At 41.0% G+C, this 14,203-nt stretch overlaps 1 protein-coding gene across 5 annotated transcripts in view; it reads left to right on the top strand.

Moving 5' to 3' along the window:
* Positions 1-14,203, top strand: part of RIC3 (RIC3 acetylcholine receptor chaperone) — a 62,535-nt gene that overhangs the window by 25,031 nt on the left and 23,301 nt on the right. For 4 of the 5 annotated variants that reach the window (XM_044929476.2, XM_006051614.4, XM_006051612.4 and 1 more), the window contains exons 2-4: positions 7,088-7,314; positions 8,497-8,572; positions 10,900-10,993. In XM_044929476.2, coding sequence (XP_044785411.2) covers positions 7,088-7,314; positions 8,497-8,572; positions 10,900-10,993 — 397 coding nt within the window. Of the gene's footprint in view, positions 1-7,087; positions 7,315-8,434; positions 8,573-10,899; positions 10,994-14,203 lie in introns of those variants that run through there. The other variant, XM_025266603.3, reaches the window with a different exon arrangement.

Raw genomic sequence — 14,203 nt, 5'->3', positions numbered from 1 at the left:
GTACCTCATAGTGGTTTTGATTTGCATTTCTCTGGTAATGAGTGATGTTGAGCATCTTTTCATGTGTTTGTTAGCCATCTGTATGTCTTCTTTGGAGAAATGTCTATTTAGTTCTTTGGCCCATTTTTTGATTGGGTCATTTATTTTTCTGGAGTTGAGCTGTAGGAGTTGCTTGTATATTTTTGAGATTAGTTGTTTGTCAGTTGCTTCATTTGCTAAAAAAAAAAAAAAAAAAAGAACAGGTGAAAGAGATGGAAAGAAATAGGTTGACGGACAAGTCAGTGGGCCAAGATCAGGCGAGTGATATGCCACAGATGTCAAGGCAGGAAAGTTTGAGAGATTTGTTCAGATTAATCCAGTATTTATTGAACGACTGCGGTGATCATTTTTTTGTGTAGCAGAGGAATCTTATGAGTGAGAATTGAGTAAAAGCCATTGGACTAGATACTTACGGTATGTTACCATGTTGCTGTAACTATACTTCTTGTCTATAATCTCTTTAAATGCAGAAGTTCTTTTTATTTATTTTAACCTGTGTCTGGCACAGTGTCTGGCATATTGTTAAGTGTTCAGTAGTAAATATGTAAAATGTTACATTGAATATAAAATGCACAGATTTATCCCAGGACATAAAATATGTTTTTACCGTGTAGCCTCTCTCTTCCATTGCTGTCCATTCCCCCTCCTGCCTTTGAAAATAGTATTCTCTACTTTTTCAGTGTTTTTTCCTAGGGATCTTAGTTCCCCAGCCAGGGATCAAACCTGTGCCCCTCATAGTGGAAGCAGAGATTCTTAAACACTGGACCACCAGGGAAATCCTTTTAGTGCTTCTTTGACTCTAATTGTAATCTCCAGTTTGTGCGTGCTAAGTTGCTTCAGTCATGTCCGATTCTGTGCAGCACTATGGACTGTAGCCCTCCAGGCTCCTCTGTCCATGGGGATTCTCCAGACAAGAATCCTGGAATAAGCTGCAATGTCCTCCTCCAGGGGTCTTCCTGACCCAGGGATCGAACCCACATCTCTTAAGTCTCCTGCATTGGCATGCAGGTTCTTTACCACTAATGCCCCCTGGGAAGCCCATAAACACCAATAATCTCCTTTAAAATCAGTTTTATTATGTTTCTCTACTTCTGGCCACATCCTTCAGTGTTGCTTTTTAAACCTCTGTATTACACTTCCTTTCTTCCTCCCATTCAGTTCAGTTCAGTCGCTCAGTCGTGTCCGACTCTTTACGACCCCATGAATCGCAGCACGCCAGGCCTCCCTGTCCATCACCAACTCCCAGAGTTCACTCAGACTCACGTCCATTGAGTCAGTGATGCCATCCAGCCATCTCATCCTCTGTCGTCCCTTTCTCCTCCTGCCCCCAATCCCTCCCAGCATCAGAGTCTTTTCCAATGAGTCAGCTCTTCGCATGAGGCGGCCAAAGTACTGGAGTTTCAGCTTTAGCATCATTCCTCCCATTACTCACCCTTTAACCCAATATAAACAAGATAAATCTAACAGTCACGGCTGTACAGAGGTGGCATGGGCTTCCTGGGGGACATACTGAGTTTTCTGTTTGGTATTTGACAGAATCATGACCACCGCTTAAGGGAAGTTGAGGCTATTGAACGCAGGTGGTTAGATAGCTCTTTTAAAAAATGTCAGCTTTACTGAGATATAATTCACATACTGTGTTGCACAATCAGTGGTTTTTAATAATACTCACAAAGTTGTACAACCATCATCAGAATCAATTTTAGAACATTTTAATCATCGCCCCTCAAGGAAAAATAAAACCCATACCTGTTAGCAGTCACTTTGTTTTGCTCCCTCTCCACCCTCCCTCCCTCTCTCTACCAAGCAACCATGAATCCACTCTGTCTCTGTGGATTTGCCTAATCTGGACATTTCATATTAATGGAATCATATGTGGTCTTGCATGACTGACTTTTTCCCCTTCACTTAGCATTATGATTTCAAAGTTCATCCATACTGTAGCATGTGTCTGTACTTCTTTCCTTTTGTATGGCTGAGTACTATTCCATTGTATGGATATAGCGCATCTGTTTATTAATCAGTTGATGCACATTTTACTGTTACGAATAATGCTGGCTTTAAACATTTGTACATAATTTTTTGTGTAAGCACATTTTGGCGGCATTCTGGCAGCAGCAGCCTGCAGAGGCTGGGTAGAATTGCTGGGTCACAAGGAATTGTTTACCTTTTTGAGGAACTGCCAGACTATTTTTCAAAGCAGCTGCATTATTTTACATTCCCATCCAGCTGAATATGATAGTTCCTTTCTCCACATCCTCCCCAACCCTTTTTATTATCTTGTCTTTTTGATTATAACATCCTAGTGGGTATAAAGTTGTATCTGATTGTAGATTTATTTACTTTACATTTCTTTTTCTTATATACTTGGATACTTGACCTTTATGAGATATGATGTTTTCTTGCATTTAGTGGATTGTCTTCACTTTTTTAAAATGGTGTCCTTTGCAGCACAAAAGCATTAAAATTTGATGAAGTTCATTTAATTTTCTGTTGGTTGCTTGTGCTTTTGGAGGCATATCTAAGCAAGTGTTCCCTAATCTAAGGTCACAAAGATTTATGTTTATGGTTTTTTCCTAAGACTTTTATGGTCTTTGCTCTTATATTTAAGTCTCTATTTTGAGTTAATTTTTAGAAATTTAATGTGGTGTGAGGCAGGGGATCCAACTCATTCTTTTCTATGGATGTCTTGTCCCCATAGCACTTTTTGAAAGATTGGATGGCTTTTAAGGCTCCTTCTGAGTCTGAAGTTTCTATGATCCTTTGTATCATAGTGATTTCTGTTACTGCCATTATTATCCAAACAGATGGACAGTCAAGATTTCATATGTTGGCCATCCTTTTCCCAAGAATACGTTGTGTCTAAAAGCAGGGATAACTATTATTAGTCTTTTATCAGTTTGTTCTAGATTTCTCAGTTGCTTTCAAGTATGTCCTCCTCTGACTTTTCTGATACTGGTTTGCTTCTGGATGCCTTTGACCAGCTAAGGGTTTTTTTTTTTAATTTTCTTTTTTTTTGCTCCTTTTGCACATAACTTTCATATATCCCTCCACTGTTTTTTGGCATGGGGACTGTTCACTCAACTTAATTTTATTTATTAGCTGTGTCATTTAGATAGCACAGGGTTTCTTCTCAAGCCTAACTACAATCAAATAAAAATTCCCTCTGGATGTGCCACCAACACCTAGAATTTAACATGTGCAAATAGGTGTTCAGTCTTCCCCTAACCATAAGCCCTCTCAGTTTTCCTCATTGTTCTCTCTTGGTATCTTAAACCAACCTTCAAGTTTTCTAAACTGCCCCCCTCATTCATTCTTAAATACTGCAGATCATTACAAGGTAAAAGCCCTTGGATCCATCCTTTCCTTTATATAGGTATAGCTGCCACCTTGCTGATTTTCTAGACCCTAGTTTCTGTGTTTGATCTTTACTCAACTGCTAGAATAATCCCCCTCAAACACCCTTCTTGTTAAATCGCTTCCCTGATCCTAGACCCACAGTATTGAATTTATATGACACAAGTTAGCATTTAATCTACCTGCTTTCCTTTCCTTGCTTCTTGTTGCTTCCCTAGAAGGACTTGGTAGTTGGCCTTGTTTATTCTTTCTTTCTTTGTTCGCACCCTTTTCTCATTGCACACATTCCTCTTCTCCTAGTGTGCTTTTGCTTCTCTTGTCTTCTGAATCTCATTCCCTCCAATGATTGATCCCATCTGACTCCTTTCCTTTTTTTGGCATTCTTTCAATACTTAGACATTTAGTTCGTCTGGTAATAAGATCCATGATACTCTGTTCATTTTTTGCTGTTTGTTTTGGGTATACTACTTTTTAAAAGCCTTGCTTCATGTGGGAACCATTGTTTCTGTTTCATTTATGGCTCTCCTTTCCTACCTACAGTACAGAGTAATAATAGCTGTCCAGTACATCTTCTTGGTTGATGGAGCTATATAAGTTTTGGGGGGAGGGAAATGCGTGATGTTTTGCATCATCATTTTTCAATTTTAGAAATGCAAAATAAAGCCTTTTGTGCCATTACTTGGTTTTAATTTTTTATATTTTGTTTTATGCCAAGTTTTGAAAATGGTGTTCTCAGTACAGTAAGATGGAACTCAACAACATATTACTACAGACAGTAAATCTACACTAACCACCGGATATATCAGATTCACTCAAGAAGATGGTTAGCTTTTTGGATGCTGGTTAAGTATTTGTTCAAAGTGCATGATAGCCTTAAAGCTAGTAGTCACCATTTAAACTATTAAGATCCTTGACAATTTAATAGCAAAACAGTCACCAGCACCTAGAATAAACTTCCCAGGCAGCTCAGTGGTAAAGAATCTACCTGCCAATGCAGGAGACCTGGGTTCGGTCCCTGGGTTGGGAGGATCAACTAGAGGAGGAAATGGCAACCCACTCCAGGATTCTTGCCTGGAGAATCCCATGGAGAGGGGGGCCTGGCGGGCTGCAGTCCATAGGATCTCAAGAGTCGGACACGACTGAGGGACTGTGCACATGAGCACAGCACCCAGAATAAGGGGTAGTGACCTGCTGTCTTTCTTCTATTGTCTGAAGCTGTGCTTTTGTTGCTGACCTCCTCTTAAAAAGAAGCATTTCTTCTCAAAATTTCCATGTCATCCAAAGTCATTAACAGGAGGGAAAAGAGGATTATTGGGGTGGAGCTTGTCCGAGAGAAGATACAAAGCAGAGGGCAGCTCCTGGCCAGTGGCTAGCTGTCCACTCTGTGCCTGCCCACCCACTCTCTCTCACCTCAGGAGCAGCAGGCTGACCTAAAGATAGTCCTCAGTTCATCACACCTGATTAATGTCGTCAGTGCAGGCTTGCTTTCTTCATTATTTTCTTTTTAATCCTTTACCTTCAGTCTACATGCCTGTTCCTTTCTCCTGTTCATATGCACCCACTCTAATGTGTCTGTTTTATGTTCTTATGCCTACATATTTGTTTGAAAGATAATGTAGTATAATTATGGTGTGTCTTTAGCTTACACATGGTATTTGCTTATTTATTGTTTAACTCAGTGCTGTGCTTTTAAAAATATGTTCATGCTTCTGTAGGTACATCTAAAGTGTGTTTTCTGAAAGCTACATGAAATTCCATGTTTGTATCTACTCCATTTTGATTTTACGTTCTAACAGTTATGGAGATCAAAGTTCCTTCAGGCTCCCTACTACATCATCACAGGGAACATTCTCACACAGGTCTATAAAGCCTATTGCTTGAATTCAGATATAGACAGCCTTATCTGAGAATTTCTCTGGAACTTATCCATCAGTGTGGGATCACTGGATCATAGGATATACCCTTAACATCACTAAGTACGGCCGTGTCACTAAGAGAATGCCTGCATCTGTGTACGCTCTTACTCATAGTGCACAAGCGTGCTTGTCTCCCACATCTTGCCAGTACCTGCTATTACCCACCGTTCTGATTTTTGCCCTTCTGATAGGTATAGTGCTATCTCATTGTTTAAATTAGTATTTTTCTCGTTGGTTTTACTTTGATCATCTCTTAATATACTTGTTAACCCTTTGAGCTTCTCTTTCTGTGAGTTCCCTACTCATATCTTTTGGGCATTTTTCTATTGGGCTTCCTCTGATGTTCATATTAAATTGTAGGAATTCCTTGACTATTCCAGAGGTTTAATCCCTTGTCAAGTTTAGATACTGCAAAAGCTTTTCCTTCTCTGTCGTCTGTCTTAACCCTGTTCATGGTATTCTTTATTGAACAGAAATCCACAATTTTACTGAAATCAAATCCACCAGTTTTTTTTTTTTACCATATAGTCTGTATTCTCAGAGCCTGAATCAGGAAGTCTTTCTGCTCCTTAGTCTTTTCTGTCAGTGGTTTATCCACAGAAGCCTGTTTATGTGGCTTTTGAAGAGCTGTCCTTCCTTTCTTTCTCACCTATGACTTGGAGGAGGCTTGACAGTTGGTGTTAATGTTTGGCTGCCCTGATGGAGGAAAACTGTGAGAAAATTGATGTGCGCTCCTTTCTCTAAGACCTGTTCTTCCACCCACAGAGATGAGCCCCTGTGACCCTGTTTGTACTACAAGAATCCTGTCTGCTCAGCTGCTGCTGATTGGAAAGTGCCACATACCTACCCAAGCTGAGCCCTCACAATCTTCCTGCAGGGAATTTGGAGTTATGACCAATCTCTGCTGACCCCTTGAAGGACATGCAGATTGAAGGGTTTGGGGGTGAACATCTTCATGTTCAAGGAGAAGCTAGTAACAAAGTAACAGAGAAAAAAACAAAGTAACAGGGAAAAAAGCCTTCTGGCCCTAAAGAGAGGGGGAATGATTGAGGTACAGTGTGAGAGGAGCTGTCTTGAATCCTGATGGCTTTCCTATTTCCAGTTGTATTCTCTTCTGAGACCAAAATTACATATATTGCATTTTCTTACATGTATTAGTTGGGGTGGGTAACTGCTCTAACAGATAGACTCCACAGTGTATCATGGCCCTAACACAATAGAAGTTTATTTCTTACTCACATGAACAGGTCCAGATGGTGCTAAGTTGGTGGGATGGCGACAGTGGAAGGCTCTGTGCCACACAGTTATTCAGGAACTTGGGTTGATAGAGGCTCTGCCATTTTCAACACTTGACTCCCAAATGCCTCCCTAGGTGTCAGAATCCAGCCTGAAGAAAGGAAATGAACACAGAATTCAATACATGAGAAGTTGTATAGACCAGGCCTTGAACTGGCACCTGTCATTCACTTTGCTTTGGCTGGGTCTCATTCACATGGCCATATTTAACTGTATGGGAAGCTGAAAAATGTCATCTACCTGTGGACCAAAAAAGGAAGAGAAAATGGGTTTAGTGAACAGCTAGAGATTGCCAAATAGTGTTTATTATCTGTGTGATACTCTAGTGATACCTGTAAATCCTTATAGTCAAGTTCCAGTTTTTTCTTAAGCTTGTTTGAGTTGGCTTCTATTATTTGTATCTCAGTATGTGACGTGTTTCAAAATAGCTGTATTTAAAATAGTAGAAGAAATAAAGACTGATTAATCTATTTTCTCAGGGAAGTTGGGTCGATTTCCACCTATGATGCATCAGCAGCAGGCACCCTCAGATGGCCAGACCCCTGGGGCTCGTTTCCAGAGGTCTCACCTCGCAGAAGCCTTTGCAAAGGCCAAGGGATCAGGTGGAGGCGCTGGAGGAGGAAGTGGTGGAAGAGGCCTGATGGGGCAAATTATTCCCATCTATGGTTTTGGAATTTTTTTATATATACTGTACATTCTGTTTAAGGTAAGTGGAATCATCCTGATTGTATTACATCAGTGAAAATCTATTATCATCATAATGAGAATCATTGTCAGCATTAAAACCCTTTGTATTTCAGAGCCCTTTTTCAAATCTACCGTCCTTTAAATTTTGCGTCTTCTTTAGAGGATACTTAAGATAGCTGTTATCTCAGTTTCATAGATGAGAAAATCTTCACTCAGAACCCAAATAATTTGCCCCAGAATTCACAATTAAAAATGTAGAAGCAGGGCTTGAACCTGGATTCTTCTAATTCCTAATCCATTGAGCAATAAAGTTCAAAGCCTACTCTCTTGCTGCCCTACCTGGTTTTTTTCTTGACTGGGCATCTTTGCAAGCTGTAAAGGCATAAAGACGTTCTAAGAAGAACTTTGTCATTAGGGTTGGCATTATGATTTCCAGGTAGTCACTGTGAGGCCAAATAGTGACTGTGCCAACACCACGTTTTCCTCCTTTTACCAGGAGTGCTATTTTTAATGTCAGTTGGAGTAATTCGCTCAGTTGTGTCCGCCTCTATGACTCCATGGACTATAGTCTGCCAGGCTCCTCTGTCCATGGAATTCTCCAGGCCAGAATACTGCAGTGGGTTGCCATTTCCTTCTCCAGGGGATCTTCCTGACCCAGGGATTGAACCCGGGTCTCCTGCATCGCAGGCGGGCCCTTTACCATCTGAGCCACCAGGGAAATCCTAATAGTAGCGGTTCTCCTGAAACAGAACTGCCACATCCTGAAACTAAGCCTGATATTTCCTGGTTCTGAGGAGACATGATTTGGGTCCTTTTGAAAGTAGACTCCTAATTAAGTTCCATGTCTAGGCAGGCTGCGGGCCTTAGCACTGCAAGCAGAGGAAGCAGATTCTTTTTGCCCTCCTAACTTGAGTACCAGGTCACTTTTCTCCTGCCTAGGAATTCTACTGGCAGCCCAGGTTGAGTCTTCAGTGAGCATGGGCAAAGCACATGACTTGTGAAGAGACTGTTTTCTTGTGCCTCAATAATTTTTTACTTGGGAACCTTCTGTTGGCTTTTGTTTTTTGAGGTGTTTCGCTAACGTTGCTGCTTGATTTGATTTCTCCCAACCTTTTTGTTTTTTTTTCATTTAATATGAGGGGTTCCGTGACTTTGAGGTTCTGAGCTGCTGTTGATGTGCTGTACCTCCTTCACTTCTCAGCTCTCAAGGGGGAAAAGTACTGCAGAGGATCGGAAGTGCTCTACTGCCACACCTGGAAACACCCACAGGAAAATTAGTGAGTGCCCTTTCAGTATTTCATAAGTTTCATTGAGTCAGACAGCTGTAAAGCAGCCAGAGTGACAGTCTGTGGATATGCCTTAAAAGCATTTCTCAAAAGTTGTCCCAGTTTAATCTGATGCTGTTTTTACCTTAGCTGGCTTCCCTGGTAGCTCAGATGGTAAAGAATCTGCCTGCAATGGGGGAGACCCAGGTTCAATCCCTGGGTCAGGAAGATCCCCTAGAGGAGGAAATGGCAACCCACTCCAGTATTCTTGCCTGGAGAATTCCACAGATGGGCTGTAGTCCATGGGGTTGCAAAGAGTTGGATACGACTGAGCAGCTAACACACACACACTGGGAATTCTCAAAAGTTTCCATGTTGATATTGGGCTTTTAAGGGACAGACAGTTATGAAAAGTACAGAACTGTCAGTTCATTTTTTGTTAACATATATTACAAATTAATATTTTACACTTAGAATGGGTTTCTTCTCATTTCCAGACTTCAGAATATTGGCAGCAAATCTCTTTATTTCACATACAGGAAAACTGAGGCAGTGAGATCAAGTCAGTTGCCAAAGTCAGTTATTAGATCTAGGGATAGAGTATTAAACTGACTCTTGAAACATGATCATCAAATATTTATGGACCAACTAGCATATTCTATGCTCTCTGGAAAAATGAAATGTATATGGCATGACTCTTCACTCAGAATTTATAGTCTAGGATGAATGTTAGGAAGATACAACTGGTGAAAAGTTTATTGCCTAGAAAAAAGGGAGTTGGTGAAAGCCTTCTGGGAAATCGTGTCTAGCTGTGGAGGAGGCCTGATAGGGAACTTGAGTAAGACACAGCCTGAAACAGGGCAGCTGTGTGAAAGCAGGCATGAAGAGTAGGTCAGTTAAGCTGTATTGTTGAAGGCCTTGGAGGCCAAACTATCCTGTGGATAATGAAGCCTCATCAGAGGTTTTTTAAAAGAAAGACATCATCAAAATGAAGAAAGGCTGCGCTACTGAAGCATCTGACCTCAGCCATAGTTGCTGTTTGAATTTACTCTGGAGTCACTATGAAAATAGATATCCCAGTGGCTTCTGCATCCTGAAATCTTAAATATTCAGATTTAAGTGACTGCAATCCTTGCTGTATTCTTAATTGAGATAGTGTCTAACCAAAAGTGATGGTAATATTTGGCAAATCTAATACAGTTATGTAAAGTTTAAAAATAAAATAAAATTAAAGAAAAAAAAAAAAAAAAAAAGATTAATCCAAAAAAAAAAAAAAAAAAAAAAAAAAACAAAAGTGATGGTAAACACATCATAAAATTTTTTAAAAAGATATGTGAGCTAAAGAGTAACAAATTCATAATGTCACATAATACATTTAAAACAGAAAGAAGTAAATAAAATGAATTCCTAAGAGCAGCTGTCTTATGATGTAGTAGCAGTTGTATCAACTTTTTACACTTCAATTTTGAATCATACACAAAATAAAAATAACCCAAGCATTTACATGGCACAGATTGGATGCAGAAAAATATGTTATAAAAGTACTAAAAAGCACTTGAAATGTTACATTTTATAGTGACCCTCTAAATATATCTGTGTAGGATGACACTCAGATATGAAACAGAATGTCTAGATTATCTACATAATGAACAACATTTTATTTTCCTATTGCTTTAAAGTTTATTTCATGTACTGATTGAGTGATTTACTTTTTTGTTCTCCTTTTAGGACCTTAGCATTAGTTTCAGTAGATGTGCTCCTTTCTGACCTTTTTTGAGAAGAGGGCAAGGTTACACAGTTCAAGCACAGATGACTGAAGTGGAAAACCTGGGGCAGGAACATGTCAACCCTAGTTCAAGTCTTTTTCTTTTGAAGAATTAAACTGTTATCTTCCATATGTTTTCAGATCTTAGGTACAGATGAAACAGTGCTCATTTCAAGGCTTCAGTACCTTTTCTGAAGACCTTTACCAGATTTGGTACTTCATCCTCAAGTATTATTTGAATTAGAAAGATGATATTTACCTTCATTTCTTCTTGGCTGACTGTGTAGGGCTGTGTTTTTCACTTGTAGGTGTTTCTTTGGCTGGTCCTGCTGTATTTCTGTGTGTAAGGGAGGCTGATTTATTCATCAGTTTCTCAACGTGTATCCTTTAGATCTTGGTACCTAGACTTCAGTACCCTTTGTGTCTTGATTGGATTAGGTGCAGAGACTGTCAGGCTCTTCTCTGAGTCTCAGGACCAGCCTGGATTATTGTAGAATGTCACAGCCCGCTGTGTTTCAGAAAAGAGCTTAAGGGGTTGTATATGATGGTTCTCAGATTGATGCTTATTTTTCAGCCAATTTTGAGCTTGTTCAACTGCAAGAAAAACTGAAGGAAACAGAGGAAGCCATGGAAAAATTAATCAACAGAGTGGGGCCTAATGGTGAGAGGTATGTTTTCACATAACAGGGATCAGACTGTTGCCCATTTAGAGAGTTAATTCAAAATTTTATTTTTCTGATTTCTGGCCCACTTGATTTCACTTTATATTATTGTTATATTAGTCATTTGCATATTATTTTTCATTTAACATTTCCATTTTCACACTTTCAAGTGTCATTTTCAAGAGTATATGTTCTATGTTGTGCAACGTTATTGTGAGAGTGAGTAAATTTGTGAGTGGATGCCACAAGGTAAAATGACTGGGTTTTAAGGAAGTCATTTCCTAGCTGTCTAAAAATGGCATTATCTTAAGTAAAACAAGAAAGCTATTAAATAGTGTGCTTTCTGTGTGAGACAAAATGGAGGAGCCTAGGTATGCTCAGAGTAGGCATTTGCTTTTTGTTGACTGTGCCAGAACAGAACTGAGTGTGTGAAGTAGGTGTCAGGAGCCAAACTAGCCCTTTAGGATGCCCCATGGTGCAGACACACTCCTCTTGCTACAAGGCTGGCTGAGGACCTGAAATGGTGGCTTTGGGGGCCAGTGGAAGTTCTATACCCACTAAGAAAACGTGGGTATAGAAAGGCGAGAGAGGAGAAGCCGGAATGCGAAATTGAGGACAGAGGGATTCGGTTCATGCTAGGCCTTCTGACAAGGATGGGGTGGGAACTGGGGTGAGTGGCATGCAGGAGGTCCCATGCAGGAGGATGTCTTGAGAGGTCCCTCCTGTAGACTCGGGCTCAGTGCAGAGTCTTCGCCTCAGAAAACTGCTCTACTTTGGCCCCTTCTGTTTGCCATCCATGGTGCTGTTAGTGCCCCGTACTCTTTTCCCTGCTTTCTGGCTCCTGCCTTGCCCATCTTTGGCTGGATATGAAAAAAGTAAACATCCTCAAATTATCGTCCCTTGGTTTGGCTTTTCCCTGCAATGTCTACATTGCTGCTGAAGTGACCTTTTTAAGAGTGATCCCTGCCTAGCTGGGCCCAGCACCCTTGACCTTCTTTTGGTCCAGAAAGCACAGTGACCATCTGGCCTTCTCCAAAGCAGTTGAGGTAGGTGTACATATCTATACATGAGTATATCTGTGTGAGTGAGTAATACTATTTGGTGTTATTAGCAGTTACTAAGAACCAAGCTGTAAGCTAAATACGTACATTATCTGTTTCAATGTTTCATATGAATGTGACTAGTTTGTGCAACTATATGTTTCTGGCCTTTTCTGCCCTTCCCCTATACCACTCAGTCTGGGTGGGCAAGTACCAGACTTTTATAGACCCTTGTGCCTCAGAAAATATCATACCCTGGCCTGGTCTGTTTGAAGCCCTGCTGCTGCTGCTGAGTCGCTTCAGTCGTGTCCGACTCTGCACGACCCCATAGACGGCAGCCCACCAGGCTCCCCATCCCTGGGATTCTCCATGCAAGAACACTGGAGTGGGTTGCCATTTCCTTCTCCAGTGCATGAAAGTGAGAAGTGAAAGTGAAGTTGCTCAGTAGTGTCCAACTCAGCGACCGACCCCATGGACTGCAGCCTACCAGGCTCCTCTGTCCATGGGATTTTCCAGGCAAGAGTACTGGAGTGGGTCGCCAGTGCCTTCTCCAGTTTGAAGCTCTAGGCAACACCTAAAGGTCAGAAAACTATCAGTGAGTATCTGTGGGCAGGGCCTCCCACCTGGGAGACCCAGTCACTCAGCCTTGGGATAAAAAACTACGTGAAGATATTTTCTCACTATTATTCACTGCTGTTCAGACTCCCTTATCTCAGATCAAATAGTGCTACCATGCATCCCATCTGTCCCATTGTCCAGGCTAGGGGTGCGGTACTGTGACTCCTAACTACTGTCTGTCCTCCTTGTGCCAGCCAGCATTGCGTCTCCACATTTCATGTGCAAAAGCAGAGGAGTTGTGTGTCTCCTCCACCACCATGCCATCACCGTTGCATATGAAGTTGTGCCATGATCACTGTTTCTGGGGCAACAGGCCCTAGCTCAGATTATTTCCTCCTTGTCAGATGCTGGAGTGGGGACTTTCTGAGGACACTTGGATTGCACTGCCTCATGGCAGCGGTTGTGTAAAATAGATATTTCCACAGTACCTGTCAGGAACCAGGGATCAGCTCTCCTTTCACTCACGAGAGCATAGCTTGTGTCTCCCTTTCCCACATCTCATTTTCCAGTCCACAGGAGGTGACTTTCTCTCTGAAACGCCTTAATCTAAAACCTTTTATCCTTACGGGTAGGCCCTATGGGTCTTACACCTTCAAAATTGCAAGGGCTAGGTAGCCACATGTTTTATATTCTTGTCCTTTTTATATTTAAATCCTTTAACCTTAGTTTCTGTAGCATTTGTTCTTTTAAGTCTGTGCTTCTAGGGTTATTAGAAGAGCCCAAATAACCCAGTATTTTTTCTATCAGATCAAGATTTTGTCACATTGCCAGGCTTCTGGGGGTCAAGGAGAGGATTGAAGACAAAGAAGACATGTTCATTTGCAGCCTTCCAAGTCCTTTTATATAATATCACTCCGTAACTGTAAGATTTTACTTAAAATTCCCAATATATGCCACTTCTAATACTTTATTTAGAGCTTATGAAAGAATCAAAATATGGGAAAACTTTTCAGACAGCTTTCACCTGTGAGCAATATAAGTCTGCACACATTTTAAAATCATTAGGCCTCCTAGAAGGTTGGTATTGCGCCATGTTATGTCTGATATTAAGCAAACTCTCTAGTCCTGGGACACAAAGACTAAGCAAAGGATCTCGGAACCAGAACTGAGGTGTCCTTATTTCTGTCCTTGTGATCAGCAAAATTTCCTTCCTGGAGCAGCATGTTCAGCTGTAATTATTTTCCTAGAAGCAGGGAGTGCCCCGAGAGGAGACATGAGGTGCAGCCTCTGGCAGCAGACACTTGGCAGGCGTGTTGTATATGTATGTGGGACTGCATGTTTCTGGCAGGCATCGTTGGGATATAAACTCTGCGAGGACAGGCTTAGTCTCTTGCCTGTTCACTGCGTTCACATAGTAGGTGCTAAGTAAATACTTGCCATTGAAAGAGTATATAGTCACTTTTGAGGTGAGCATTTGTACTTATCATGGTAGAAGAGTAAATCCTACCCGTTCCCTGTTGACATCCTTCTCTTCCTTTCCTGATCTTTGTACTCAGAGTTCTATAGGACATGTCACATAGATAGCTGCTCTTTTCCTCATCAGACAGTAAATGTCCTT

This window comes from Bubalus bubalis, chromosome 16, assembly GCF_019923935.1.
Source record: "Bubalus bubalis isolate 160015118507 breed Murrah chromosome 16, NDDB_SH_1, whole genome shotgun sequence".
Classification (NCBI taxonomy): Eukaryota; Metazoa; Chordata; class Mammalia; order Artiodactyla; family Bovidae; genus Bubalus; species Bubalus bubalis.
The sequence above is the reverse complement of the archived record's forward strand: the minus strand, read 5'-3'. Positions and strand labels throughout refer to the sequence as shown.